The 26743-nt window shown below is 38.2% G+C and overlaps 1 protein-coding gene across 1 annotated transcript in view; it reads left to right on the top strand.

The window, feature by feature from the left end:
• Positions 1-26382, top strand: part of KATNAL1 (katanin p60 subunit A-like 1) — a gene marked incomplete at its 3' end in the record, with an annotated part of 102652 nt that extends 76270 nt beyond the window's left edge. The window contains exons 7-10 of the mRNA XM_011967845.1: positions 2513-2671; positions 3390-3516; positions 6383-6517; positions 26256-26382. Of these exons, the coding sequence (XP_011823235.1) occupies positions 2513-2671; positions 3390-3516; positions 6383-6517; positions 26256-26382 (548 nt within the window). The remainder of the gene's footprint in view (positions 1-2512; positions 2672-3389; positions 3517-6382; positions 6518-26255) is intronic.
• Positions 26383-26743: the final 361 nt, after the last annotated feature.

Below are 26743 nucleotides of genomic sequence, written 5' to 3'. Positions count from 1 at the left end.
TACTCATTAATCAGCCTCTCTTAATTCTCCCTTGACCCCTACCCTTCCCAGCCTCTGGTAACCATCAGTCTATTGTGTCTTTATGAGATCCTTTTTTTAGCTCCCACAAATGAATGAAAACATGTGATATGTGTCTTTTTGTGCTTGGTGTATTTCACTTAACGTAGTGACTTCCACCTCCATCCATGTTGCTATAAATGACAAGATTTTATTCTTTTTTATGGCTGTATAGTATTCCATTATATATATACCACATTTTCTTTCTCCATTCATCCATTGTTGGGCACTTAGGTTGATTTCATGTTTTGGCTGTTGTGAACAGGGCTGTGATAAAGACAGGAGTGCAAATAACTCTTTGATATATTGATTCCCTTTTTTTTTTTTTTTCTTTTTTGGGATATATACCCAGTAGTAGAATTGCTGGATCATATGGTAGATCTACTTTTAGTTTTTTGAGGAACTTCCACACAGTTTTCCACGGTGGCTTCCACCAGCAGTATAGGAGCATTCCCCTTTTTCCATATCCTCACCATCATCTATTATTAGCTATCTTTTTGATGAAAGCCATTTTAATTGGAGTGAGATGATCTCATTTTGGTCTTGACTTGAATTTCTCTAATGATTAGTGATGTTGAGCATTTTATATCTATTGGACGTTTGTATGTCTTTTGAGAAATGTCTATTCAGACCTTTTGCCCATTTTAAAATTGGATTATTTGTCTTTTTGCTGTTGAGTTGCTTGAGCTGCTTATGTGTTCTGGTTACTAATCCCTTGTCAGATGGATATTTTGCAAATATTTTCTCCCATTGTGGGAGTGTCTCTTTGTTGTTTCCTTTGCTGTGCAGAAGCTTTTTAGTTTTATATAATCTGTTTATCTGTTTTTGCTTTGGTTGTCTGTGCTTTTGAGGTCTTACACAAAAAATCTGCCTGGACTGATGTCCTGTAGCATTTCCCCAGTGTTTTCTTCTAGTAGTTTCATAGTTTCAGGTTTTTAACCTATTTTGATTTGATTTTCGTATATGGCGTTTAATCCATTTTGATTTTTGTATATGGTGAGAGATCGACATCTAGTGTCATTCTTCTGTATATAGTTATCCAGTTTTTCCAGCAACATTTATTGCAGAGACTGTTCTTTCCTTAAGGGCTTTTTGTAACGTGACAGATTAAAGTGTATTTATATACCGAGGGGAAAGAGCCAGTAGACAAAGAGATACAGGAAAGAGAGAAATTAATTAAAGGAGTAATGTCATGAGAAGGTGAAGTTTATAAATATCATACAGTAGCTATGAACAGATGCTAATGTTAGAAATGAACTCCTATAGGAGGTGGCCACATTAATGGCATTGCAGGATGGCCCTCTCAGAGAGAATGGAAAAAGGCATTGCAGAAATAAGAACTTTGCTCTGGCTATGCCTATAGCATCAATTGGTCGTTTTCATGGTTTTTAAAATCTCAACCTCATGCAAAGTTGAGGGCTCCCTAACAAAACAAAATATTTTTTTAAAACTAATGTTTCAAATCTTAGTGATTCCTGGTTGATCTGTGTATCAAAATTCTATAGCTAGAAAAGCATTTGGACAGTTTCTGAACTTGGAGTTTATGGAACTTTGACATACACATAGTTTTCAAAGCTTAAATCCCCAGAAGCTTGTCAAACCAAAGTAGCAATTGGATCAGAATTCCTCTTAAGGAATCACCAAATATTATGCACAAAAATTTAGTGTGAGCTATGTGTTTAAACTCTAAAGTACTGGAAGAAAATAATTAAAGAACCTATTAGTTTTTTGAGACTAGAGGATTGGTTTCCTTGAATAATTTTTATTCCTCACTGATTTGTGTTTATAGAATACTTTTATGTTTGTTTTCAAAACTAAGAAGTAACTAAAGTTTGGTTTTTATTCTGCATTTACTGGCTCTTTCATCACTATCACTGTTTTATATAAACTGTCTAACACTTTAAAATGATACAAATCTTGCTAATTTGATTATGTTTGAATCACCACTGGATTTTTTACTGTTACCTTATTAACTCATAAATGGGTCTTTATTTTTTACTGAAAGCTGTATATTATAAATGCACTGTGGAAGATAGGTTCTGTCCTTTATAGAGGGTAAGGAATGTATAATTCTGCCACATGTGATAGAAAATGTCTTATTTTTAATATGTGTAAACAGAACAGTTGCTTTTAAGCAGTGCTCAGTATTATATGTATATATCATATGCCAGGTTCAGGAAACTGAGATTCTATCTAAATATATGAGAAAACTGTTTGTTGTCTAGGCTTTTTGTTAGATTATCTCTGACTACCTCTGACTTGAGACATTTTGTGAAATTTCTTCATTTTTTTCTAGCTATAAAATGATACTCTTGCTAAATGCATCATGATTGTACTGTGACAATTTTGAGTTTATCTTTTGATGGAAAAATCTTAATGTACATTAATAGCTGATGATAATTTATAAAACTTTTTTAATCTGATAAATCATTTAATTCATCTTTTGAAATGTCAGGGTGTACTGATGGTTGGACCCCCAGGCACTGGTAAAACTATGCTAGCTAAAGCTGTTGCCACTGAATGTGGTACAACGTTCTTCAACGTTTCCTCTTCTACGCTGACATCTAAATATAGAGGTGAATCTGAGAAGTTAGTTCGTCTGTTGTTTGAGATGGTGAGTGACGATAAATTCAGATTTTAAAGTAGTGTGTGTAGGCCTATGATGCTCCCATAAATCAGTTCTGTCCACCTGGAATCTTTTTTGAAAAGGGCAGTGTAGTTCTATTTTAATAGTTCTTGACACACTGACGAGAAATGGGATGATGAGTTTTGTGGGGTAGTTGGTGTATCTTCAGTGTGTCTTTTTCTTTAAGGTACAGCAAGGCCTTTTGGCATCCTGTCCACTGAGGGTGGAGGAAGAGACTTTGGTTGTGTGTGTGGGTTGACTGGTATTTCTGCATCTCTAGTGAGCTGATGGAAGAGAAGAATATTTTAATATGTATTTTAAAAGTCAGAGCCTGACCTGTCATTAAAGTTTATTCCTTTTTCATATGGGATTTGCAGTAACTTAAGAATGTATATGTGAGGATTGAGATTGACTTATTTTTGAAAAATTTTTCATTATGGAAATTTTCAGACATGAATGTAGAAAGCATAGTACAATGAACCCCTATGTATCTATCACCCAACTTCACCAGCCATATAACCTTTATTTTTAGAAATTTCTTTTTTCTCATGGGAATGATTGATTTAGCCTTTGCCATAACCAGGTGATGGCATTAAAACAGTGAGAAGTTTCTGCTCTCTTTTGCCATTGCTTTAAAAGATTCTTTTAAGTACTCCGATTGTTTTATGAGATTATTGAATGATTTCTTTAAAATATTTTCATAAAGGCTAGATTTTATGCCCCTACCACGATCTTCATTGATGAGATAGATTCTATCTGCAGTCGAAGAGGAACCTCTGATGAACATGAGGCAAGTCGCAGGGTCAAGTCTGAACTGCTCATTCAGATGGATGGTAATTGATATTTCATTATTGTTTCAAAACTCTTATTTTTCAATATTTTGTGTAAACTCATAATCAACGGATGGATTAGAAGGCAACCTAAGTTTAATTATTTGTTCATTCACCCATTTGTTCATGCACCCAGAAAGCATTGCACCATTTCAGGTTCTGAGGTTACAAAGAAAAAGGCTACTATGGCCTTCAAGGAGCTTACTATTTGGAGCAAAGGTTCTAGAGGCGTGATCTAGAGTCCTAGGGATCCTTGAGACCCTTTAAAGAATCTGCAAGGTCAAAACTATTTTCATAGGAATAGCAAGTCATCGTTTGCCTTTTCTTTTTCACTCTCATTCTCTCACAATGTACAGTAGAGTTTTCTAGAGGCTGTAAGATGTAGGGTATCATAAAAGGTAGAAAGCAGAAGCAGATATGAGAATCCAGCTTTTCTCTAGTTAGACATTAAAGAGATATGCAAAAATGTAAAAAAAAAAGCCCCTCTACTTTTTAAAAATATTTTGGAAAACACACTTTTCATTAAAATATGTAAATAAGTAATGAATTTATCATTTTTAAGTGAACTAATATTTTTAAATTTCAATTTTAGGTTTTTTCTTTTTTTTCTTATAATTTACCCATGCACCATCTATTTTAAGTTTTAAAGATATTGATAGATACACTCCACACACAAAAAAGCTGTTTGGGGTTCTTAATAATTTTTTTTTTTTAAGGTTCAGAGTCTTGCTCTGTTGCCCAGGCTGGAGTACAGTGGTGTGAACACAGCTTGCTGCAGCCTTGACCTCCTGGGCTCAAGCAATCCTCCTGCCTCAGCCTCCTAAGTAGCTGGGACCACAGGCGCATGCCACCACATCTGGTTAAGTTTTATTTTTTTGTAAAGACAGGGTCTCGTCGTGTTTCCCAGGCTGTAGTTGTACTCTTGAGCTGAGGTGATCCTCTGGACTCAGCCTCTCTAAGTGCTAGGATTATAGACATGAGCCACTGCATGCAGCCTCAGTAATTTTTAAGAGTATAAAAGGGTCCTGAGATCAAACAGTGTGAGAACCACTGATCTGGATGAGAAGCAGGCAACTGATCAGATGAGTATAATACATTTTGGTACATTCTGGGGTAGAAGTAAAGTCTGGGTGCAGTGGAAACACAGGAGAGGCACCACCAAGACTAAGGGGGAGTCATGGAAAGAGATAGCCGAGTTGGACTTTGAAGCATTGGTAGGAGTTATCCAGACAGAGAAAAAGGGCCCTGAGGAGCCTTAGAAGGAAGAGGGTTATGGGCTCAGAGCTGCCGTTTAGAGATAAGTTACTCTGGTAGTTAGTTGTGTGGTAGACAAGAGGCTGTTCAAGCAAAACATTAGAACAGATAAAATATGTTTAAAAATATCCAGGGTGAGGGACTGAGTGCAGTGGCTCATGCGTGTAGTCCCAGCACTTTGGGAGGCTGAGGTGGGAGGATCACTTGAGGCTAGGAGTTCAAAACCAGCCTGGTTAACATAGCAAGACTTGAAGCAACAACTTTAAAAAGTAGCTGGGTGTGGTGGCACGTGCCTGTAGTCCCAGCTACTCAGGAGGCTAAGGTGGGAGGATAGCCTGAGCCGCAGGAGTTGGAGGCCACAGTGAGCTGTAATTGTGCCATAGCACTCCAGCCTGGGCAACAGAGCAAGAACCTGTCTCATAACAACAACAACAAAACACCAGTAATATCCAAGTTGTATTGTTTCAAAACAGTCATGGTTATTCATCAACTATGGATACTTACTGAATACTTACAATGTACTATGAGACCCTTCCCTCAATGAGTTTACCATTTTAACTTTTGCTAAAATATGAGAGAAAGGAATGAGTATGTTTTATTTTTGAGGTGGGATATAGGGGAAAACATTAGGTGTTTAAAATTGGAAAAGGAAATTACTGAATACAAATTTAGCTGAATTTCATTGAGGGATATTTGTGATTATTGTTGATTATTAGTTGGACAGCTTGATTCTTTGTCATAATGATTGGAGTTTAGTAATAAGAAAACGTTGTAAGTTTCAGTGAGCCAACATCATGCCAGAGCACTCCAGCCTGAACAATGGAACCAGACCTTGTTTTTTAAAAAAATAACTATATTGAGCTAGGTTGCTTTAAATCCACTAGTACTTTATTATGCCAGACTAGAAAGTCTTATCAGTAAAATTTACGGGTTTTTTATCTTTTATTTTTCACTACATATTTTCTAGAGTTTCTGTTGTGTGACCTGAAATTTTTTATTCTAAAAAGGAGACACTGTGTACGTACATGTAGTTCGTTTGGTTTTTTTTATCTGTGATTACTGGGTTCATTCTTAAATGTCTTGTTTGTTTTTTACAAGTCACTTAAAAGTTTAAAGGACAACATCATGGAAATATAACCTGTCTTTCAAAATTATAATTGCATGCTAGAATATTAAGTAAATGTGAACCCTCTGTTTCCACTTCTTGAGAAAATAGACTAAAAACTAAAGTAAAATATTTGCAGAACTTTATGATTTCAAAGAAATAAGAGGAATAAAACAGAGCCTAATCTCCCATGCCTTTTCTTTTCAGAGGAAATATACATTCATTTTCTTACAGAAAAATGGATATTTTTATTGGATTAAAATCCTGCACTGGGTTACACAAGAAAAAAACAAAAAAAGAAAAATCCCACACTAGGTTATGTGAATTCTTCTACTTCTTTGTTTTGTAGTTATCTGTTGATGAGTCTGGTTTTGCCACCACACAGAGGTTAGGACTACACTGTCTTCTTCATCATTGATTCTGTCACTTTGGCTAACAGAAATGTTAACTGAATGAAAGTGTAAAGGGTTGTAAGAAAAACACTATCTTTTCCTCCCTTCCTGTGTATAGGAGTTGGAGGAGCTTTAGAGAATGATGATCCTTCCAAGATGGTTATGGTATTGGCTGCTACTAATTTCCCGTGGGACATTGATGAAGCTTTGCGAAGAAGGTTAGAAAAAAGGATATATATACCTCTCCCAACAGGTATGATGCCTTCTCTATTTTGAGCTTTCTGTTACTTTCTGTTACCTTTCCCATGTATCTGAATCTTTATTCCATTGCCATTCTGCTTAAAGAAGCAGAATAACATCACAAAACTAATTTGTAGTAGATGTGAACACAGGCCACAGTACTCTATTGAAATTTCTTACGTTTCAAGAGAAATTCTTAAATTTGGAACAAGTTATTCATGTTAATAAATATGGTAGCACTTTTAAGTTTTCACTTTTAAACTTGAAGGTTTTTTAAAATCTTTTTCAAAACATGCTGTTTTGGAGTGAGTGTGTGTGTGTGTGTGTATTTTTATTTTTTTATTTTTGAGACAGAGTCTTACTCTGTTGCCCAAGCTGGAGTGCAGTGGCGTGATCTGAGGTCACTGCAACCTCCACCTCCTAAGTTCAAGTGATTCTTGTGCCTTAGCCTTCCGAATAGCTGGGATTACAGGTGTGTGCCACCACACCCAGCTAATTTTTGTGTTTTTAGTAGAGACAGGGTTTTGCCATGTTTTCTAGGCTGGTCTCGAACTCCTGGCCTCAAGTGATTTCCTGTCTCGGCCTCACAAAGTGCTGGGATTACAGGTGTGAACTGCCACGCCTGGCCTGGAAAATATAATTTCATCCTGTTAATGAATGCTGAAATTTCCGTACATGAATTTTTTCTTTTTATTTTGAGGTAAAATGTGCATAGAATGAAATGTACTTAAGTATATAATTTGTAAGAGTACAAATCAGTACTCCTGTTTAATCAATACCCTAATCAAGATGTAGGGCATTTCTATCATCCTATAAAGTTCCTGTGTGCTCCTACCAGCTAACCCTCCAATAGGCATTCACTGTACGTGATTTTTATCACCATAGATTAGTTCTTTCTCTTGTTAAACTTCATATAAATGGAATCGTAACAGCATGTACTCACTGTGTCTGGCTCCTTTCACTTGAGGTTCATCCATGTGATCACATGTATCAGCAGTTTATTCCTGGTTTGATTATACCACAATTTCTTTATTCTCCTTTTGATTGGTATTTAAGTTATTTCTAGTTTTTTGGCTATGATGAATAAAGCTGTAAACTTTCTTGTACATATTTTTTTTATGGATGAATGTTTTCAATTCTTTTGGATAATGTAAGAAAAGAAAGAATGGGTCATAGGGTAGGCATATGTTTAGCTTTTATAGGAAATACCCAAATTATTTTTCAGAATGGTTGTACCATTTTGTATTCCATCATCAATAAATGGTAATTCAAATACTTCCGTATCCTTGCCGACATGTGGTGTTGTCAGTATTTTAATTTCAGTCATTCTAGTAAGTATGAAATGCTATCTCATGATTTTAATTGGTATTTCTCTGATGACTTACGTAGAGTACCTTTTTATGTGCTTTTCATGGTCATGGTATACTTTTTGTGTAGTGTCATTTCTTTTTCCCAGTTTTTAATTGGATTATTTGTTGCTTTATTAATGCTTTTTATGTTATTAGATCTGTGCATTGTGAATATTTTCTTCCAGTTTGTGGTTTGCTTTTGATTTTCTTTATGGTATCTCTTAATAAGTAGACATTTTACATTTTGATGAAGTCCTGTTGACAATTTTTTTAAATGAATAGTACTTTTAGTGTTTTAAGAAATCTTATCTATCCCAAAGCTGCAAAGTTTTTCTCCTGTTTTCTTTTGGAAACTGTATTTATGTCTGTGATTCCTCTTGAATGAATGTGTGTGTGTGCGTGTGTGTGTGTGTGCAGATGAGTAATTTTTTTCATATATGCAGTTGTAGCATCACTTACTGAAAGTTTTATTTTTTCATTGAATTACTTCGGCACCTTCATTGAAAATTATTTTGTTGTGTATGTGTGGGTCTGTTTCTGAATACTATTCTGTTCCATCGTTTTTTAAATCCACACACATGGTTACCTAAGTTACTTGTTTTTTTCTTGAGCAAGCTTTGGTAACTTGTGTCTTTCAAAGAATTTGTCTATTTTTTATAAGTTGTCAGATTGTTTTGGATTTGACCTAATGTGAATGTGGAAGCTGATTAAATAGTTATGAGAGATGGTGGATTTCATGTCTGGTTCTGGAACTTGAAGTCAATAAGGAGGGCACTTAGGAAGAGATGATGAATGTGAAGTGGTAGAAGTAAGGACAAACTCTACCTGTGGAGGTAGAATCCATGAGGATACATTGAAATCTGTGTTGAACTCTTTTTTTTCTGCTGAGACTCCTAACCTTGATGAATGGGCTTTCTGACAGAAGAAGCTAGCTAAATGTATACCTGGCTCAAGAGTCAAGAAAGCTGAAGGGGCCGGATGCGGTGGCTCATGCCTGTAATTCCAGCACTATGGGAAGCCGAGGCGGGCGGATCACGAGGTCAGGAGATCAAGACCATCTTGGCTAACACAGTGAAACCCCGTCTCTACTAAAAATATAAAAAATTAGCCAGGCGTGGTAGTGGGCGCCTGTAGTCCCAGGTACTCGGGAGGCTGAGGCAGAAGAATGGCATGAACCCGGGAGGCGGACCTTGCAGTGAGCTGAGATCGTGCCACTGCACTCCAGCCTGGGGGACAGAGCGAGACTCCATCTCAAAAAAAAAAAAGCTGAAGGAAGAAATGTGGCAGAAACTACAAAGAGCTGAAGGTGCAAGTGCTGCCCCACACTAACAAGGAGAACGGAGACCCAAGAAATAAGTGACAGTATGTGCCAGCTTTCTGAGATGATTCATTTTTGCCTTTCACGTCTCAGACATAACTCATGTGGTCCACAATAACCCAGAACTATGCAATAAAGAGAATTCTGGGAAATGAAATTCTAGCTTCACGTGAGTTGGCATAATACAAATCTACACACCTTATTTTCTTTTTTTTGGCCATAGGATCTGTAGTGATGGCTCATTTTTTCATTCCTAATGTTAGTAATTTGTCTCTATTGTTCTTCATAATTTTTGGTTGAGATTTATCAATATTGTTAATCTTTTCAAAGAACCAAATTTTTGCTTTGTTAATTTTCTATTTTCTATTTCAGGGATTTCTTCTCTCTTTAAAACAATTTTTTTTGCTTTATACTTTGAGTATAATTTTTTCTTTCTGAAGTTAGAAACTAAGATTATTGATTTTAGGGATAGCCCTCTCCCACTTTTTTTTTTAAGAGACAGAATCTTGCTCTGTTACCCAGGAGTGCAGTGGCATGATCGTAGCTCACTGCAGCCTCAAACTTTTGGGATCAACAGATCCTCCCACCTCAGCCTCTTGAGTAGGGACTGCAAACACATGCCACTGTGCCTGGCTCATTTTTTTTATTTTTATTTTTTGTAGAGACAGAGGCTTGCTGTGTTTCCCAGGCTGGTCTCAAACTCCTGGCCTCAAGCAATCCTCCCGATAGCACTGGGATTGCACATGTGAGCCACTGCACCTGGCCTTTTTTTCTTTTTTTAATGTGTACATTTTAAAGCTATAAATTTCTCATTAAGTACTGCTTTGCTTTTATCTCACAAATTTTGCTATATCTTTTTTTCCTATTAAGTTAGAACTATTTTCTAATTTTCCTTTTTTTTCCCCCTTTCTTTGGTCCTTGAGTTATTTAGCATTTAAATTGGTTTGGGAGCCAAATAACTGGGGTATTTTCTAGATATCTTTTTGTTGATTTTTAATTTAATTCCATTGCAGTCAGGAACATACTCTGAATGATGTCAATTTTTGAGCTGCTTGAGATTTGCCCTTCAGCCTATAGTCTATCTTGGTGAATGCTCCAGATGCAATTGAATAGATTGTTTATTCTGAGCTTGTTATAACATTCTATAAATGTCAGCTAGATGAAGTTGGTGTGATAGTGTTATTCCAATAATAAGATCCTTGCTGACTTTTTAATCTAGTTTTTCTATCAATTACTGAGAGTGGCTTATGGAAATCTTCATCTGTGACTGGGAACTTGTTCATTTCTCCCTTTAGTTCTTTCAGTTTCTGTGTTATGTTTTGCTTCATGTGTTTTGATGTTCTGTTGTTAAGTAAATAAATTATCATTGTTATATCTTCTTGGTCCTATTACCACTATGAAATGCCTCTCTATCTCTGAGAATACACTTTGACTTGGTATCTGCGTTGACTGCTATTAATTTAGCCTCACTGTCTTTCTTTTCCTATTGTTGGTGTGCTAATATGCTTTTCATCTTTAATTTTTACCCCAACCTGTCTTTATATTTACAGTGCAGTTTTTATAGACAGCATATAGTTGAGCCTTGCTGTTTGTCCAGTCTATCTCTCTTTGTTTGTTTGTTTGAGTTGGAGCCTCACTCCGTTGCCCAGGCGGGAGTGTAGTGGCGCGATCTCAGCTTACTGCAACCTCTGCCTCCCAGGTTCAAGCGATTCTCCTGCCTCAGCCTCCCAAGTAGCTGGGACTACAGGCATGTGCCACCATACCTAGCTAATTTTTTTGTATTTGTAGTAGAGACAGGGTTTTGCCATGTTGTCCAGGCTGGTCTTGAATTCCTGAGGTCAGGTGATTTGCCCACCTTGGCCTCCCAAAGTGCTGAGATTATGGGCGTGAGCCACTGTGCCTGGCTGTCTCTGCTTTTTAATAGAAGTATTTATTCCATTTAAATTTAATGTAATTAGTGATATAACTGTGTTTAAGTCTGCCATCTTGCTGTTGTACTGTTTGTTTCTCTGTACCCCCCTTGCTAATTTCTTTTGGGCTAATTGACTGTTTTTACTATTCATTTTAATGCCATTAGTGGATTTTTAGCTGTACCTGACTATATTTATTTTAGTAGTTGCTCTAGCAATTATAGTATGCATAATTTTATATAGTTGTGTGTGCTTTTATCTTTTAAATTGTATGCCTAAATCAAAAGTGATTTATATACCACCACCGTTATAGTACTACAGGATTCTGTACCTATCTTATATTTACCTTTATTAGAGAACTTTATATTTTCATTTGCTTTTGTGTTGCAGTCTAGTATCCTTTTGTTTCAATTTGAAGGACTCCATTCAGCAATTTTTGCAAGGCAGGTCTATTCGTGATAAACTCCCCAAGTTTTTGTTGATCTAGAAAGGTCTCCTTCATTTATTTCACCTTCATTTTTGAAGAGCAGTTTTGCCAAAATAGTATTCCTGGTTGGCAGACTTTTTCTTTTAGTACTTTGAATATATAATGTCACTCCTTTCTGACTTGTGATGTTTCTGCTAAGAAATATGTTGATATTTTATGAGTGCTCCCTTATAGATGACAAATAACTTTTCTTTTGTTGCTTTCATGATTCTGTCTTTGAATTTTGACAATTTGATTATGTGTTTCTATGGTCTTCCTTAGGTCATCCTACTTGGAGTCCTTTTAAGCCTCATGAATTTGTTCATTTCTTTTCTTATACGGGCATACCTTGTTTTATTATGCTCCTCTTTATTGCACTTTGCAGATACTGTGTTTTTCACAAATGGAAGGTTTGTGACAACCGTGAATTAAGCAGGTCTGTGAGGGCCATTTTTTCAATAGCATGTGCTCACTTTGTGTCTCTGTCACATTTTGAAAATTCTCACAATATTTCAGACTTTTCATTATTATTTATCTGTTACAGTGATCTGTGGTCAGTGATCTTTAATGTTAGTGTTGTAATTGTTTTGGGGTACCACAAACTATGCCCACATAAGATGGCAAACTTAATTGATAAATGTGTGTTTTATGACTCTTCCTTTCCTCAGGCCTCCCCATACCCTCAGACACAACAATACTGGAATTAAGCCAGTTAAGAACTCTACAGTGGTCTCTAAGTGTTCAAGTGAAAAGGAAGATGCAACTCAAGGAAGAATTATATCTTCCTTTCCATGTAAAGGAAGACATTATATGAAATCAGAAGCTAGACACGAATAAGCTTAGTGAGGAAAGCATGATGAAAGCTGAGATACACCAAAGCTAGACCTCTTATGCCAAACAGCCAAGTTATGAATGAAAAGGAAGAGTTCTTGAAGGAAATTAAAAGTGTTACTCCAGTAAACACATGAATGATAAGAAAGTGAAACAGCCTTATTGCTGACATGGATAGAGTGATCTGGATAGAAGTCAAACCAGCCACAACATTTCCTTAAGCCACAGCCTAATCCAGAGCAAGCCCCAACTCTTCAATTCTATAAAGGTTGAGAGAGGTGAGGAAGCTGCAAGAAAAAAAAAAAGTTGGAATCTCAGAGGTTGTTTCATGAGGTTTAAAGAAAGAAGCCATCTCCATAACATAAAAGTTCAAGGTAAAGCAGCAAGTACTGACACAGAAGCTGTAGCAAGTTATCCAGAAGAACTAGCTAAGATTCCTTTTGAAATGCTACTGCTTACTGACAATGCACCTGGGATATATCTCTTTGATGGAGATATATAAGGAAATTCATGTTGTTTTCATGCCTGCTTACACAACATTCATTCTGCAGCCCATGGATCAAGGAGTCATTTTGACTTTCAAGTCCTACTTTTAAGGAATACATTTCGTAAAGTTATGGTGGTCATAGATGGTGATTTGTCTGATAAATCTGGGCAAAGTAAATTGAAAACCTTCTAGAAAAGAATCATCATTCTAGATGCCATTAAGAACATTTTTGATTCATGTGAGGATGTCAGAACATCAGTCTTAACAGGAGTTTGGAAGAAGTTAATTCCAACCCTCATGAATGACCTTGAGGAGTTCAAGACTTTGGGTGGAGGACGTCACCACAGATGTAATGGAAAAGCAAGATAACCAGCACTAGAAGTGGTACTTGTAGTTGGGACTGGATTGCTGCAATCTCATGATAAAACTTGAACAGACAAGGGGTTGCTTCTTACAGATGAGCAAAGAAAATATTTCTTGAGGTAGAATCTCCCGTGAAGATGCTGTGAACATTGTTGAAATAACAACAAATAATTTAGAATATTTTATAAACTTAGTTGATAAAACAGCAGCAGATTTGAAGAGAGTCAATTCCAATTTCAAAATAAGTGCTGTTATGGGTAAAATGCTGTCAGACAGCATTGCATGCTACAGAGAAATCTTTCATGCAGGGAAGAGACAATTGATACAGCAGACTTGACTGTTTTCTTATTTAAGAAGTGGATACTGCCACCCCAACCTTCAGCAGCCACCACCCTGATTCATCAACATACATCGACATTGAGGCAAGACCATCCACGGGCCAAAATATTACAACTTGCTGAAGGCGGAGATGGTTGTTAGCATTTTTTTTTTAGCAATAAAGTATTTTTACATTAAGATATCCACATTGTAGATGTAATGCTATTGTACACTTAATAGACTACAGTATAGTGTAAATGTAGCTTTTCTATGCGTTGGGAAACCAAGAAATTCGTGTGACTCACTTTATTGTGGTGGTCTGCAACCAAACCTGCAATATCTTCGCATTTAGGAAGTTTTTGGCTGTTATTTCTTCAAATAAGCTCTTTGTTTCTCACTCAATTCCTTCTGGAGCTTCCATAGTATGTATATTGATCTATTTTATGGTATCTAAGTCCCATAGGCTTTCTTCACTTTTCTTCATTCTTTTTCTTTTTTGTTTCTGACTTGATTATTTCAAATGACCTGTCTTTGGGTTCACTAAGTAATCTGCTTGATCTAGACTGCTGTTGATCCTCTTTAGTGAATGTTTCAGTTCAGTTACTGTATATTTTAGCTCCATAATATTGTTTTGGTTCTTTATATAGCTTCTGTCTGTTAAATTCTTATTTTGCTCGTGCATTGTTCTGTTGATTACATTTAGTTGTTTTTCTGGGTTATTGTGTATAGTGCTGAGGTTCTTTAAGATGGTTATATTGAATTTTTTGTCAGATAATTCTTAGATCTTTTTTTTTAGGATTGATTCCTAGAAATTAATTTTTTCCCTTTATTGGTACATGTTTCTCTGTAACATGTGCCTTGTTTTTTGTTGTTGTGATTTGTGCATTTGAAAGAACAGCCAGCCCTTTCGATCTTTATGAACTCACTTTGTACAGAGGAAGACCTTCACCAATCATCCTGGCTGGAGATTCCGAGGATCTCTCAAATCTTTTGTGGGGCTATTGCCTCTCTGGGCTTGTGCATGTAATTTCCCAATTAGAGAGGTTTTCTGATTTCTTTTTCAGGAGCTTGTAGTCTCTCTTGCTCCTTCTGTTATCTATCTTTGGTATTGTAGCTTCTCTGGAACGCAACAAATCTCTTAATTCTCTTTTGTTCTTTGTGGCCCCTGGGTCTCCAAGGTCTCCCAGTTCCATCAGTCCTTCAAGTCAGGTGAAATAGAAATCAGTCCCTTGGGAAGTCCTCTGAAAAACTGAAACGTTAGACATACATTCCACTCTTCTCTTTCCCTCCCAAGTAAGGAGCCACAAGCTGGTTGCTTTCTCCCAACCATATGGAGCTGTGCTGGCTTTTGTCTACTGTATTATAAGTTGCTAGCGCAGCAACAACTTGCTGAGTTCTCTCTTTGTGCCTGCTGCAAGTGTGGCAAGGCAGAAACCAGTCCCTTGGGCAGTCCACTGAAAAGCTGGAATGCTGGATGTACATTCCACTTTTCTCTTTTTCTCCTGAGGGAGAAGTTGTGAGGTAAACATTTCCTCTTGATTGCATAGAGCTGTGCTAGCTTGAGGAAGGAGCTGACTCAGTTAACATGAAATGGCTTTTCTTGGCCGGGCGCGGTGGCTCACGCCTGTAATCCTAGCACTTTAGGAGGCCGAGGCAGGCAGATCACCTGAGGTTGGGAGTTTGAGACCAGCCTGAGCAACATGGAGAAACCCCGTCTCTACTAAAAATACAAAATTAGCCGGGTGTGGTGGCACATGCCTGTAATCCCAGCTACTCGGGTGGCTGAGGCAGGAGACTCACTTGAACCCAGGAGGTGGAGGTTGCAGTGAGCCGAGATGGCACCATTGTGCTCCAGCCTGGGCACCAAGAGTGAAACTCCATCTCAAAGAAAGCAAAAAAGAAAGAAAGAAAGAAAAGAAATGGCTTTTCTTACTCATTTCAGTGCAGTCCTAGGCTTTGAGCTTGCCTGTGGGGCTGTGAATTCCTAACTGGTGTCTGAAGTTCTTATAAAGGCTTTTTGAACTATATTGTTAAGTTATCATTTCTATGGGGGAGCTGCTATAGGAAGTCTGAGGCATCCTATTCTACTACCTTGCTGATGTCACTTTTGGCCTCCATTGTTTTTTTAATACAAGTCAGCTGCTATTCATATCATTGTTCCCTTGTGTGTGATGTGTCTTTCTCCCTCTGGCCACTTTTTTTTTTTTTAAATCAACTTTATTGAGGAATAATTTATATACAATAAATTTTATTCATTTAAAATTTAATGAGTTTGACAGTTAAACTGCTGTGAAACCATACCACAATCAATCTTTTATCCTCAAAAGATTCCTTGTGCCTCTTGTAATCCATCCTTCCCTCTTCCTTCTACACCTCCCCCTCAGGAAACCACTGGTCTAATTTTTGTCCATATAAAGTATTTTGAAGTTCGTATTAATAGAATCCTACAGTAGGTATCATTTTGTGACTAGCTTCTTTCACTCAGCATGGTGATTTTGAATTTCATCCATGTTTGTTGTTTTTATTGGTGAGTAGTGTTTGTTCCATTTACATGGACATACCACAGATTGTTTATCCATTCTCTTATTGATGAATATTTGCATTGTTTCTAATTTTGTGAATAAAGTTGCTATGAATATTCATGTTCAAGTCTATGCAGACATAGACTTTTTGTCTTCGATAAATACCTATACGTGAAATGACGGGGGTATGTGGTGTGGTATATGTCCACTGTAGAAAATAAGTTGGCAATTTCTTGAGTGATTGTCTTCTGTGGTTTTTTTTTATTTTTAAAGATATTCTATTTATCTTTGTGTTTCAGCAGGTTGACTGTGATGTGTTCCTTTTGTCTTGCATGTATGTTGGACTTCTTGATACTGTCTCACAGGTCATTAAAACTCTGTTAAATGCTTTTTCCCAAAATGTTTTCTTTATATTTTTAAGGTTGGATAATTTCTAAATCGATCTTCATGTTTACTGACCTGCTTTTGTTATCCCTAGTCCGCTTTTAAACCTGTCTAGTGAATTTTTTAATTTAGATACTGTATTTTCCAAATCTAGCATTTCCATGTGTTTACTTTTTGTGTGTGTGTGTGTGAGATGGAGTTTTGCTCTTGTCAGTCAGGCTGGAGTGCAGTGGCGCGATCTTGGCTCACCGCAACCTCAGCCTCCCGGGTTCAAGCGATTCTTCTGCCTCAGCCTCCTGAGTAGCTGGGATTACCGGCATGTGCCAGCATGCTCAGCTATTTTTTGTATTTTTAGTAGGGACAGGGTTTCTCCATGTTTGTCAGGCTGGTCTTGAACTCCTGACCTCAGGTGATCCACCTGCCTTGGCCTCCCAAAGTGCTGGGATTACAGGCGTGAGCCACCTCACCTGGCCTCCATTTGGTTACTTTTTATAGTTTTTATTACTTTGCTGGGATTCCTCATTTGCTTATTTTTGTCTCTTTTTAAAAATTCTTTGGCATTCTTCCCTTCAAAAAGTGGAGCTTAGTTCCCCTCCATCTGAATGTGGATTAGACTTAGTGATTTTCATCTAAGAAATAGGATATGGCAGAAGTGATGCTAAATGATTTCTGAGGCTAGATCATGAAAAGGATAGTTTCTGCCTGACTGTCCCTCACTTGGATCACATGGGATCATTTGCTCTTGAGGAGGCCACCTGTCATGCCTGGAACCATGTGGAGAAGCCCAAATGGGGAAGAACTGAAGTTTTCCACCAGCAATCAGCACCATCGTGCCAGCCATGTGAGAGCTACCTTTGGATGACTATAGTTCTGGTCCATGTATTAACTGTGACTTCCTGAGAGACCTTGTGTTAGTCAGGGTTCTACAGAGAGACAGAACCAACAGGACGTGTATATATAGAGAGGTTTATTTTAGGCAGTTGACTCACACGATTATGGGGGCTGGTAAGTCCAAAATCTGTACCCCAAGCTGGCAGCTTAGAGACCCAGGAAGAGCTGATACTGCAGTTCAGGTCCAAAGGCCATCAGGCTGGAGACCCAGGGAGAGCAGTGTTGGAGTTGAAATCTGAAGGCCATTTGCTGAATTTCCACTTCCGGGGTGGGGGCGGGTCGCCGTTCAGTGTTGTGTTTTATTCAGACCTTCCGTTGGTTAGATGAGGCCCACCCACGTTAGGAAGGGCAGTCTGCTTTACTCAAAGTCCACTAATTTAAATGTTAATCTCATTGAAAAACATGTTCACAGACACATTCAGAATAATTTTTCTTTTTCTTTTTTCTTCTGAGATGGAGTTTCACTCCAGTTGCCCGGACTGGAGAGCAATGGTGCAATCTCACCTCACTGCAACCTCTGCCTCCTGGGTTCAAGGGATTCTCCTGCCTCAGGCTCCCAAGTAGCTGGGATTACAGGCGTGTTCCACCACACCTGGCTAATTTTGTACTTTTAATAGAGACAAGGTTTCACCATATTGGTCAGGCTGGTCTTGAACTGCTGACCTCAAGTGATCCACCCACCTCCACCTCTCAAAGTGCTGGGATTACAAACATGAGCCACTGTGCCAGTCCCAGAATAATTTTTCATCCACTCTTTGGGCACCATTGCCCAGCCAAGTTGACATATAAATTTAACCATCACAGACCCCAAGCTAGAACTTTCTAGCTACACCACTCTTAAATTCTTGACACACAGAAACTTTGAGGATAATAGTTATGTAAAGTCTCTAAGTTTTAGTAAAATTTTTTATTCAGAAATGGGATAATCTACCACTTTATAGTTTTTGTCAGCTAATTTTAGCGTTTGATTCATTTGTTTCTGTTAGCTACTTTTTAATTCTCTTGAGTGTGGGCCATATTTTTCTGCTTTTTCACATATCCAATAATTTTATTGTATGTGCTACATTGTAGGGATTACAGATTATGTATTTTCCTTTAAATGGTGTTCTGGCAGGCATTCAGATTACTGGCAGAACTAAGAAAAATCAGTATTCAGTTCTTTACTGCCTGTTGGCCAATACATGCAAACAGTTTTCTTTATATTCTGTCTCATTTTATAGTTGTTTACCATAGAACGGCAAGTTTGGTAACAGTTATTTCATCATGGCTAAAAGTGGAAACCTCACCTATGAATTCTGAAAATTTTTGTAACATATTCCTTGGTCACTTTTTTGACTAGACCCCAAGGCTATACAATGTAATTGATAGATTTTTAGCTCACAGATTCCATCTTATATTATCTTTTCTGGCTGTTACTCTGTATTCTAATAATTTAATAATGTCATTACTTAAAGAGAAAACTTTTCTTTTTCTTAAAATAGTACTTAATTTGGCTGGATGTAGTCACTCACGCCTGTAATCTGTGCACTCTGGGAGGCCAAGGTGGGCGGATCACCTGAGGTCAGGAGTTCAAGACCAGCCTGACCGATATGATAAAACCCTGTCTCTACTAAACATAAAAAAGTTAGCCAGATGTGGTAGCAAGTGCCTGTAATTCCAGCTACTCAGGAGGCTGAGGCAGGAGAGTCACTTGAACCCTGGAGGTGGAGGTTGCAGTGAGCTAAGATCATGCCACAGCACTCCAGCCTAGGTGACAGAGCGAGACTCCATCTCAAAACAAAACAAAACAAAAAAAAATCAAAAAAACTTAATTTACTGATTAAGCTCGTAAAATAATCAGCTTATTTAAGGCAACAGCAGAAGCGATTAGATTTAGAACCTATAAGCCATGCTGGAATATTGCACCTCTGAGAATTAACTCCTTAATACCTGGCTTTCTAATACGTCAGTCATATACAAGTTGAAATTCGAGTGTTGTTTTTATTTGTGATTTTAAAAATTTCTTCCCATTCTTTTTCTCTTCATCCATGTTTTTGTTTGTTTGTTTGTTTGAGATGGAGTCTCACTCTGTTGCCCAGGTTGGGGTGCGGTGGCCTAATTTTGGCTCACTGCAGTCTCCACCTCCCACATTCAAGCAATTCTCCTGCCTCAGCCTCCCAGGATTACAAGTGCACGCCGCCACGCCCGGCTAACTTTGGTATTTTTAGTAGAGACAGGATTTCACAGTGTTGGCCAGGCTGGTCTCCAACTCCTGACCTCAAGTGATCCACCTGCCTCTACCTCCCAAAGTGTTGGGATTACAAGCATGAGCCACTGTGCCCAGCCCATGTTTTGTTTTCTAAACAAAATACGTGTATGATATCTAATGTATTTGAAAGTTTAGTTTTACTACCATATTACAGTGATTATAAATAAAAATTGATAGCAGTGGAGGGAATAAAATTTTTGCTGCTTGAACTGTTACATTATTTAAACTTTTGTTTTTTGAACTTTAATTCTTTACTATAATATAGGGAGAAAAAATATAATTAGAAAACAGTTGATGACAGCAAGTTTCTGAACTGCTAAGGAAAGCTTAGGTATTAGGGGAGAGACATACTTTGTATTGGTATAAAGGCAGGAACTCAGTTTCCTTTGGAATTATACAAGAAGAAAATAAGTACAGCTGAGAGGCTTCCTTCTAACCTTGTTTTTCTGTATGAAGTTTGTGACAGTTAATGACTTTGGGGTGCTTCTCTTTGTTTATTGTGGCTCTGAAAGTGCGTACCTTATGATCATGAAACCTGGGAAATGCGTTTTCCCCAAGGGGATCCCAAACCAATAATTAGAACTCCACTCTTTCTCTCATCTGTATTAATTCATCAACAAGTGTTCATTTAGCTCTTTGCTATCTGAAAGACATTTGTTAGGAAATGTGGGAATATAAATAATGTGCATTCCTTGTTGTTAGAGAACTGCCTTGGAAACCAGACATGTACTTACCCTAACTGCAGTAAAACAGTGGAATGCATGAGCCGAGAGCTCTGCACAGTATTTTTGGAACGGAGATGGAGGAATCCTAAATTCTGACTGGTGTACTTAGGGGAGACTTCATGGAGGAAGTTGCATTTTAACTGAATTTTCATAGAGAAAAGTAGAATTGAAGCCATGGGTGCTTGAAAATGAATAGCTAGATAGGTGTTGGCTGGAGCCACCTGATAGGATAAAAAGACCTGGAAGAGATTGAACAATAAATATAATTTAAGAAGATGAGAGATCTGAAAAGAATGATTTTGGAAATTCAGGGTAAAATTAGTGAAAATAAAAGTAAAATGTATTAAAATTTTAAAAATTGGACAATTTATGAATAAAACCAACTGTGAATAAGAATTTTTATTTGAAAAAGGCAAGGATTATAAGAATCAGGATAGATGAAATCAGAAAACCATCTGATGTAATTAGATGTAATGCCTCTTTATATAATTTCCATAAAGAAATATCCATATTTCTTTAAGAATAAGAAATTGGTGGCAAGAAGAGCCAATATATCACTTATTCTTGTGGTTTAACAAACCACTTCAGAATTTAAAGAGACAAAATAATCGTATTATTCTCACGTCGGATGGGGCACAGTTGGGATGGTTTGTGTCTGTTCATGATGCTTGGTCATGGTTGGGGGCGACTCCACAGCTGGGGCCTGGGATCCTCTGGAATGTCTTCATTCACATGCCTCGATCTCTGCTGGGACTGTTTTTCTGGAGCACCTACATGTTCCCTGTGGCCTTGAGATACTTGGATCTCACAGATGGTAGCCCAGGGCTCTAGAGGTGATTGTTCCACTGGATCAGGTGGAAATGGCATCGAATTTTATGAATTAGCCTTGGAGGTTATGTAATGTCCCTTCTGCTCATACTTGTGACATGCTCAGGCCCACACCGATTCGAGGGGAGGAAAATTAGACTGCCTCTGGTTTGGGGAGTGGCAGGGTCCCATCGTAGAAATGGGTGTGGGATGAGAGAGAACTGTTACTGCTGTCTTGGTAAATACAATCTGCTGTAGTCAACGGAAGGCAAAATAATAGACACAAGTGAGTTCTAATGTCCTTACCTTAAGGCTCTTTTCATTTTAAGCATCTAAATTATGGCAGCAACTACCTGGTGAGCCCAACGTACTCCTTTCTCAACTTTCCTTCATTTAGTTCTTTTTGCTTTTAGGCTGACCTCCTGAACACCAAGGCATTAATAGTCCTTTCAACTCGGAGTGACTCTGACTTCCTATTACATCAGGGTCAGAGTCCTTTTTTTTTTTTTTTAATATGTTCCTTTTACTGCAAGTTCACATCTTATGTATCCTATCTGTGTCTGTTTGCATCTTTCAGTATTTTATTGTATTTTTCTATGTTTCTGCCATTCTGCTGCACGCATCCTTCTTCCTACTTCTGTGTCGTTATCTGTGGTACTCCCATTTCCCAGGTTCTCTCTTCCCTTCTCTTTAAATTTTACTGATTTTTCAAAGCTGACGTTACAGCATGTGGACATCATGCAGTCTGCTCGCCCTGGCCTGTCTCGTGTCCCCAGGTGTTTCATCTGGGTTGGTGATTTCCCAGATGTCCCTCAGGAAAAGGACACTTCTGTCTCCCCAGAGTCCTATTTGTTGATTGACTGGTGGTGGGGGCTGTGAACATTTATTGAGTACTTACCGGCCAGGCTTTGCATGTATCAACTCACCTAACCCTCATGACAGCTTTAACCCTCATGACAGCTTTGTAAGGTAGATTCCGTTCTTATTTACTTAGGAAACTGAGGACCCAGAGGCTAAGTGAGAGCGGGCATGTGAGTCCAGAGCCCAGACAGGCAGGCCCAGAATGTAGTTGTTATCTCCTGCACTGGACTGCCTGGTGTATTCAAGAATAGTTGTATGAGGAGTGTATGATACTTCTAACAACATTTATTTAGATTTAGAATGTGTATTAACTTTGTGATACAGGATCGGCAGTTCGTTACAGTATGATTAACAACACGTTAATCCCTTGTTAAATCTTTTCATAAGCTTATTGAATATCAATTCAGTTTTATAGAGCCGGTAAATCTTAAGAATATTCTAAAATATTACTGACATAACCAGTTTTCAGTTACTTGTCCCCCCCGCCAATCATAGTTACTAGAGAAATGGAGCATGCTTCCTGCTAAGCTTCAATACCACCAGGTCCTCACTTATGAACAGGTTTATGTATGTTCATTTTAAGTTGGCTGTCTGGAACTTTGTTTCAGTGGGAGAATATATTAAACTTGGTGTTAAGGATCTTAGGACAGGCACAGTGAAATGTTTGATTTATATATGCAGTGATATTCGAATATTGGGCCTGTAAGAATGAAAAGGGGTATTTGTTCATTGGCATTCGCTGGTTCTATGTGGAACATTGTGTAAAGATGCTCACATGTTAACATCAGTTCTTATCTGGACATCAGGCTCACATCAGCCTTCTGTAGTAGTAGACACAGGAGCTTCCTCCCCTCACCCCTTTCTGTCCCTACCCCTCTTGCCACCAGCCTGACTGGAGGACTTCTTTGGCTCTGAACCACATGTTGAGCAGGTGTACTCCCTGTGAGCCTGTTGGCTGGGATCAAGGACAGGGGCTCCTGGGATTAGGGAATTGTGGAGGTAGAGGTTTTCCAGTCCCGCCCTTTCTGTTTTCTGGTAATCCCGAATCACACCTGCTTGCTGCTTTTGGCACTGCTTTGCTTGGTCTTACTGTGTGTTTGTGGTGTGTGAAACATAATACAGAAACAGTTCCTAAAATGTTTAGTGTATCAGGTAGCTGGTAAAGCAGACAGCCCTGTTACCCACTCCAGAAGTGGAGCCTCCCTGGAACTCAGGAGCTCCCAGCATGCTCCGTCCCAGCATGGCTCCTTCCTGCCCTCTGCTGGGGGTCACCACCTTTCCCTTACAGTGATTTCCTTTTATGGAGAGAATGTCTTGCTTTTCCGTATAATTTTATCACCTAACAGTATATCCCCAAACAAAGTTTTACCTCCTTTTAAACTTTACCTAAATGAAATCACACTGATTGTGTTCGTTTGTATCTTGCCTCTTTTGTTCAATGTATTTTAAGATTCATTCATGTTACCACATATAGATGCCACCTCATTCATTTTTGTTGCTGTGTGATTGGTATTCTGTCATATTCGTTTGCTAGGGCTGCCGTAACAAATACCAAAGATTGGGTGGCTTAAACAACAGAAGTTAATTTTCTCACAGTACTGGAAGCTAGAAGCATAAGACGAAGCTGTAGGCAGGGTGGTTGCACTCTGGGGTCTCTCTCCTTGGTCTGTAGGTGGCCGTCTTGTCCCGTAGTCTTCATGTGGTCTTCCTCTTAGGGGTATTTGTATCCTAATAGCTGCTTCTTGTAAGGACACCAGTCATGTTGGGTTAGAGCCCACCCATATGAGCTCATTTTACCTTAATTACCTCTCCTGTCTCTAAATACAGTCACATTCTGAAGTACTGGGGGTTAGGAGTTGCCTAAAAATTTTGAGGGACATGGTTTAACCCATACCATCTATTATATGATTATATCAAAATGTATCCATCATATTATTTGGTGGACTTTTTAGTTATTTCTTGCTTTAGGCTATTATGAGCAGTACTATTGTGAACATTTTCATACATGTATAGTGGTAAGCATGCCAGAATGGAGCATTCCATCCTAGGAGTGAATTGCTAGGTAGTGCTGCACGGCTGCAGTATTAGATGAATTCAGTGTGTCTTCCAAAGTGCTTGTGTTGCAGGATCCTTGGTGGCGCCTTTGCTGGAGTTTTGCTTGAGCCCAGCGTTCCGCCCACTTGCCCTGGCAGGCTGTGCTTGGCTAGAGCTACCGGCCCTGATTCCACGCCGGCCAAGGGCAAGCCAGGCACAGAGCGGTGAGGGGTACGTGAACACGCAAGCACTGGGGTCTGCCCACTGTGCGTAGCCAGGCACTCTGGCTCTTGGGTAGTCTTTTTCTTGCTGATTTTTAGGAATTCCTGAAATATTCTTGATACAAGTCTTTGGTTGCTTATGTATGTTACAGATATCTTCTCAAACTCTGTAACATCTGTTTTCACTGTGTTGACAGGATCTTTTTGATGAATAGAAGTTCCTCATTTTAATGTGGTCAGTTTATCAGTCTTTTCCTAGTTGATTTTTTGAAATATATGTCTTGAGAATGCTTCCCTGAGGTCATTCAGATATTCTTCTATGTTATCTTATAAAATACTTACAACTTTACGTTTAGATGTAATATATCTGGCACTGATTTTTGGGTACAGTATGATGTAGGACCTGATTTCATTTTTTTTCGCTGTGGATAGTCAGCTGTTCTTGCATCATTAATTGAAAAGACACTCCTTCCCCTCGCGGCCTGAACCGCTTTGTCATAAATTAAGTGTCTATAGTTCTGCTTCGGTCTGCTGCTGGGCACCCCGTTCTGTACTGTTGATCTATCTGTCTCTTTCCACAAGAGCGTCAATCTGCTTTGAGTCCTATACCTTTGTAGTAAGTCTTGAAATCTGATAGAGCAATGCTTTCCACTTTGCTGTTGCTCTTCCAGAGCATCTTGGTTGTTCTTGGTTCTTTCCATTTCTGTGGGCATTTTGGTATCTGCCCATTAGTTTCTACAGAGAGACCTTTTAGGAGGATCTTTATTGGAATGTGTTGGCTGTATAAGATCATTTGGGGGAGAATTGTCAATTTCATGAAAGACAAAACAAAATGAACCAAAAAGTAAACACTGGGAAACTGTTTTAGATGAAAGAAGATGAATGAGACATGGTAACCGAATGCCATGTGTTATGGTTTGTAAAAGTTATAAAGGCTTGGGACAAATGGGGAGACTTTGCTTTGAATTGTGTATTAGACACTAATGTTCCAGTATGAAATCTCCTGATAAGGGTGAGAAATGTTATGTCTACCTTTTTTCTTAGGAGATACATGTTGGGGAATTTAAGCTGAAGTGTTGTGATGCCTACAGCTAGCGCTCAATTCAAAAAGTTGAGGAAGGAGAGATGAGGAGGCAGCTAGAGTGATAATGGCAAAATGTTAGCAATTGGTGAATCTCAGTGAAAGGCAAATGGGTATTCATTGATTTTCTTTTTCTGTAGATTTAGCATTTTTCAAAATAAAAGTAGAAGAGAATTAAATTTCGTTTTGTATCTCAGGAAATAGTAGAGTGCCAGATAAACTAGTAATGCTTTATCTTAGTGTGCTGTGCTAAGCATATTTGCTACTAAAAGCACTACTGAAATGTCAAGCGTGATTGGTTATTTTAAAAATTCTGAGTATGTTTGAACTTATTCAGTTCACATTTAAATCATACTGGAACAGCACATGTCTGTGGGCTGGCTCTCCAAGTAAAAAATACATTAATGAGCTTTTTGTGCCAATTACTGATTTTCAGGAAATGTTCTTTAAACTACTGATAAGAGTTCTGGAGATCCATGTCATACTAACAGGTGAACAAAGTAATTCATAGGAGTTACACTTGATGCAGTCTAATTTTCTAACACCAGGCTAAGTTTTGTTTTGTTTTTTTTTTTTGAGAAGCGTTTCCGGTGCCTGAAAACTGATATTTATATTTTTCGTGAAGGATCTGAGATTCTTTGTTCTCATAGTAGATATCGTCACAGTCTATAAAGAAAACCCAGGTGGTTTTTGTTTTTGTTTTTGATTTTTGTTTTTTGTTTTTTTCAATTTTTAGTTACTGCTACAGAGGCACATAGGAATTTAAATGATTCCATGAGTCATGCAGTGAATTGGTAATAATACTAATGGATACACAGTTATTGACTCTTCTTTGCATTGGCCTCATTTTTCCCCCTGAATGTTAATATGTCATTTCTCAGCAAAATTATTTGTAAAGTAAAACATCTAACAACACCACCAAAATCTTGTAACAGCAAAAGGAAGAGCCGAGCTTCTGAAGATCAACCTTCGTGAGGTCGAATTAGATCCTGATATTCAACTGGAAGATATAGCCGAGAAGATTGAGGGCTATTCTGGTGCTGACATCACTAATGTTTGCAGGTATTTTTTTAATGATCTGTGATGTTAGACATTAGTTATAGACTTGGCAGGAGGACTAGTCTTAAAGTCAGTGTAGTTAACCCAGTGTAGTTAGACATGAAAGCAGCTACCCGTTTCTTTGAAATAGTTTCCCATTTGTCCTTTTTTTTTTTTTCCATATAACTTTTTTCTTCATTGTGAGATGAAAATTATATAGCATTGGTCACTGATGTTTTTGATCTTTGGATTTTTAAGAAATTGTTGTGTCGGTGGCTCGCGCCTGTAAGCCCAGCACTTTGGGAGACTGAGGCAGGCAGATCACGAGGTCAGGAGGTCGAGACTATCTTGGCTAACACAGTGAAATCCCGTCTCTACTAAAAAT

This window comes from Mandrillus leucophaeus, unplaced genomic scaffold (assembly GCF_000951045.1).
Source record: "Mandrillus leucophaeus isolate KB7577 unplaced genomic scaffold, Mleu.le_1.0 Scaffold811, whole genome shotgun sequence".
NCBI classification, from domain to species: domain Eukaryota; kingdom Metazoa; phylum Chordata; class Mammalia; order Primates; family Cercopithecidae; genus Mandrillus; species Mandrillus leucophaeus.
Note: the sequence above shows the minus strand (reverse complement) of the source record. Positions and strands in the feature narration are given on the sequence as shown.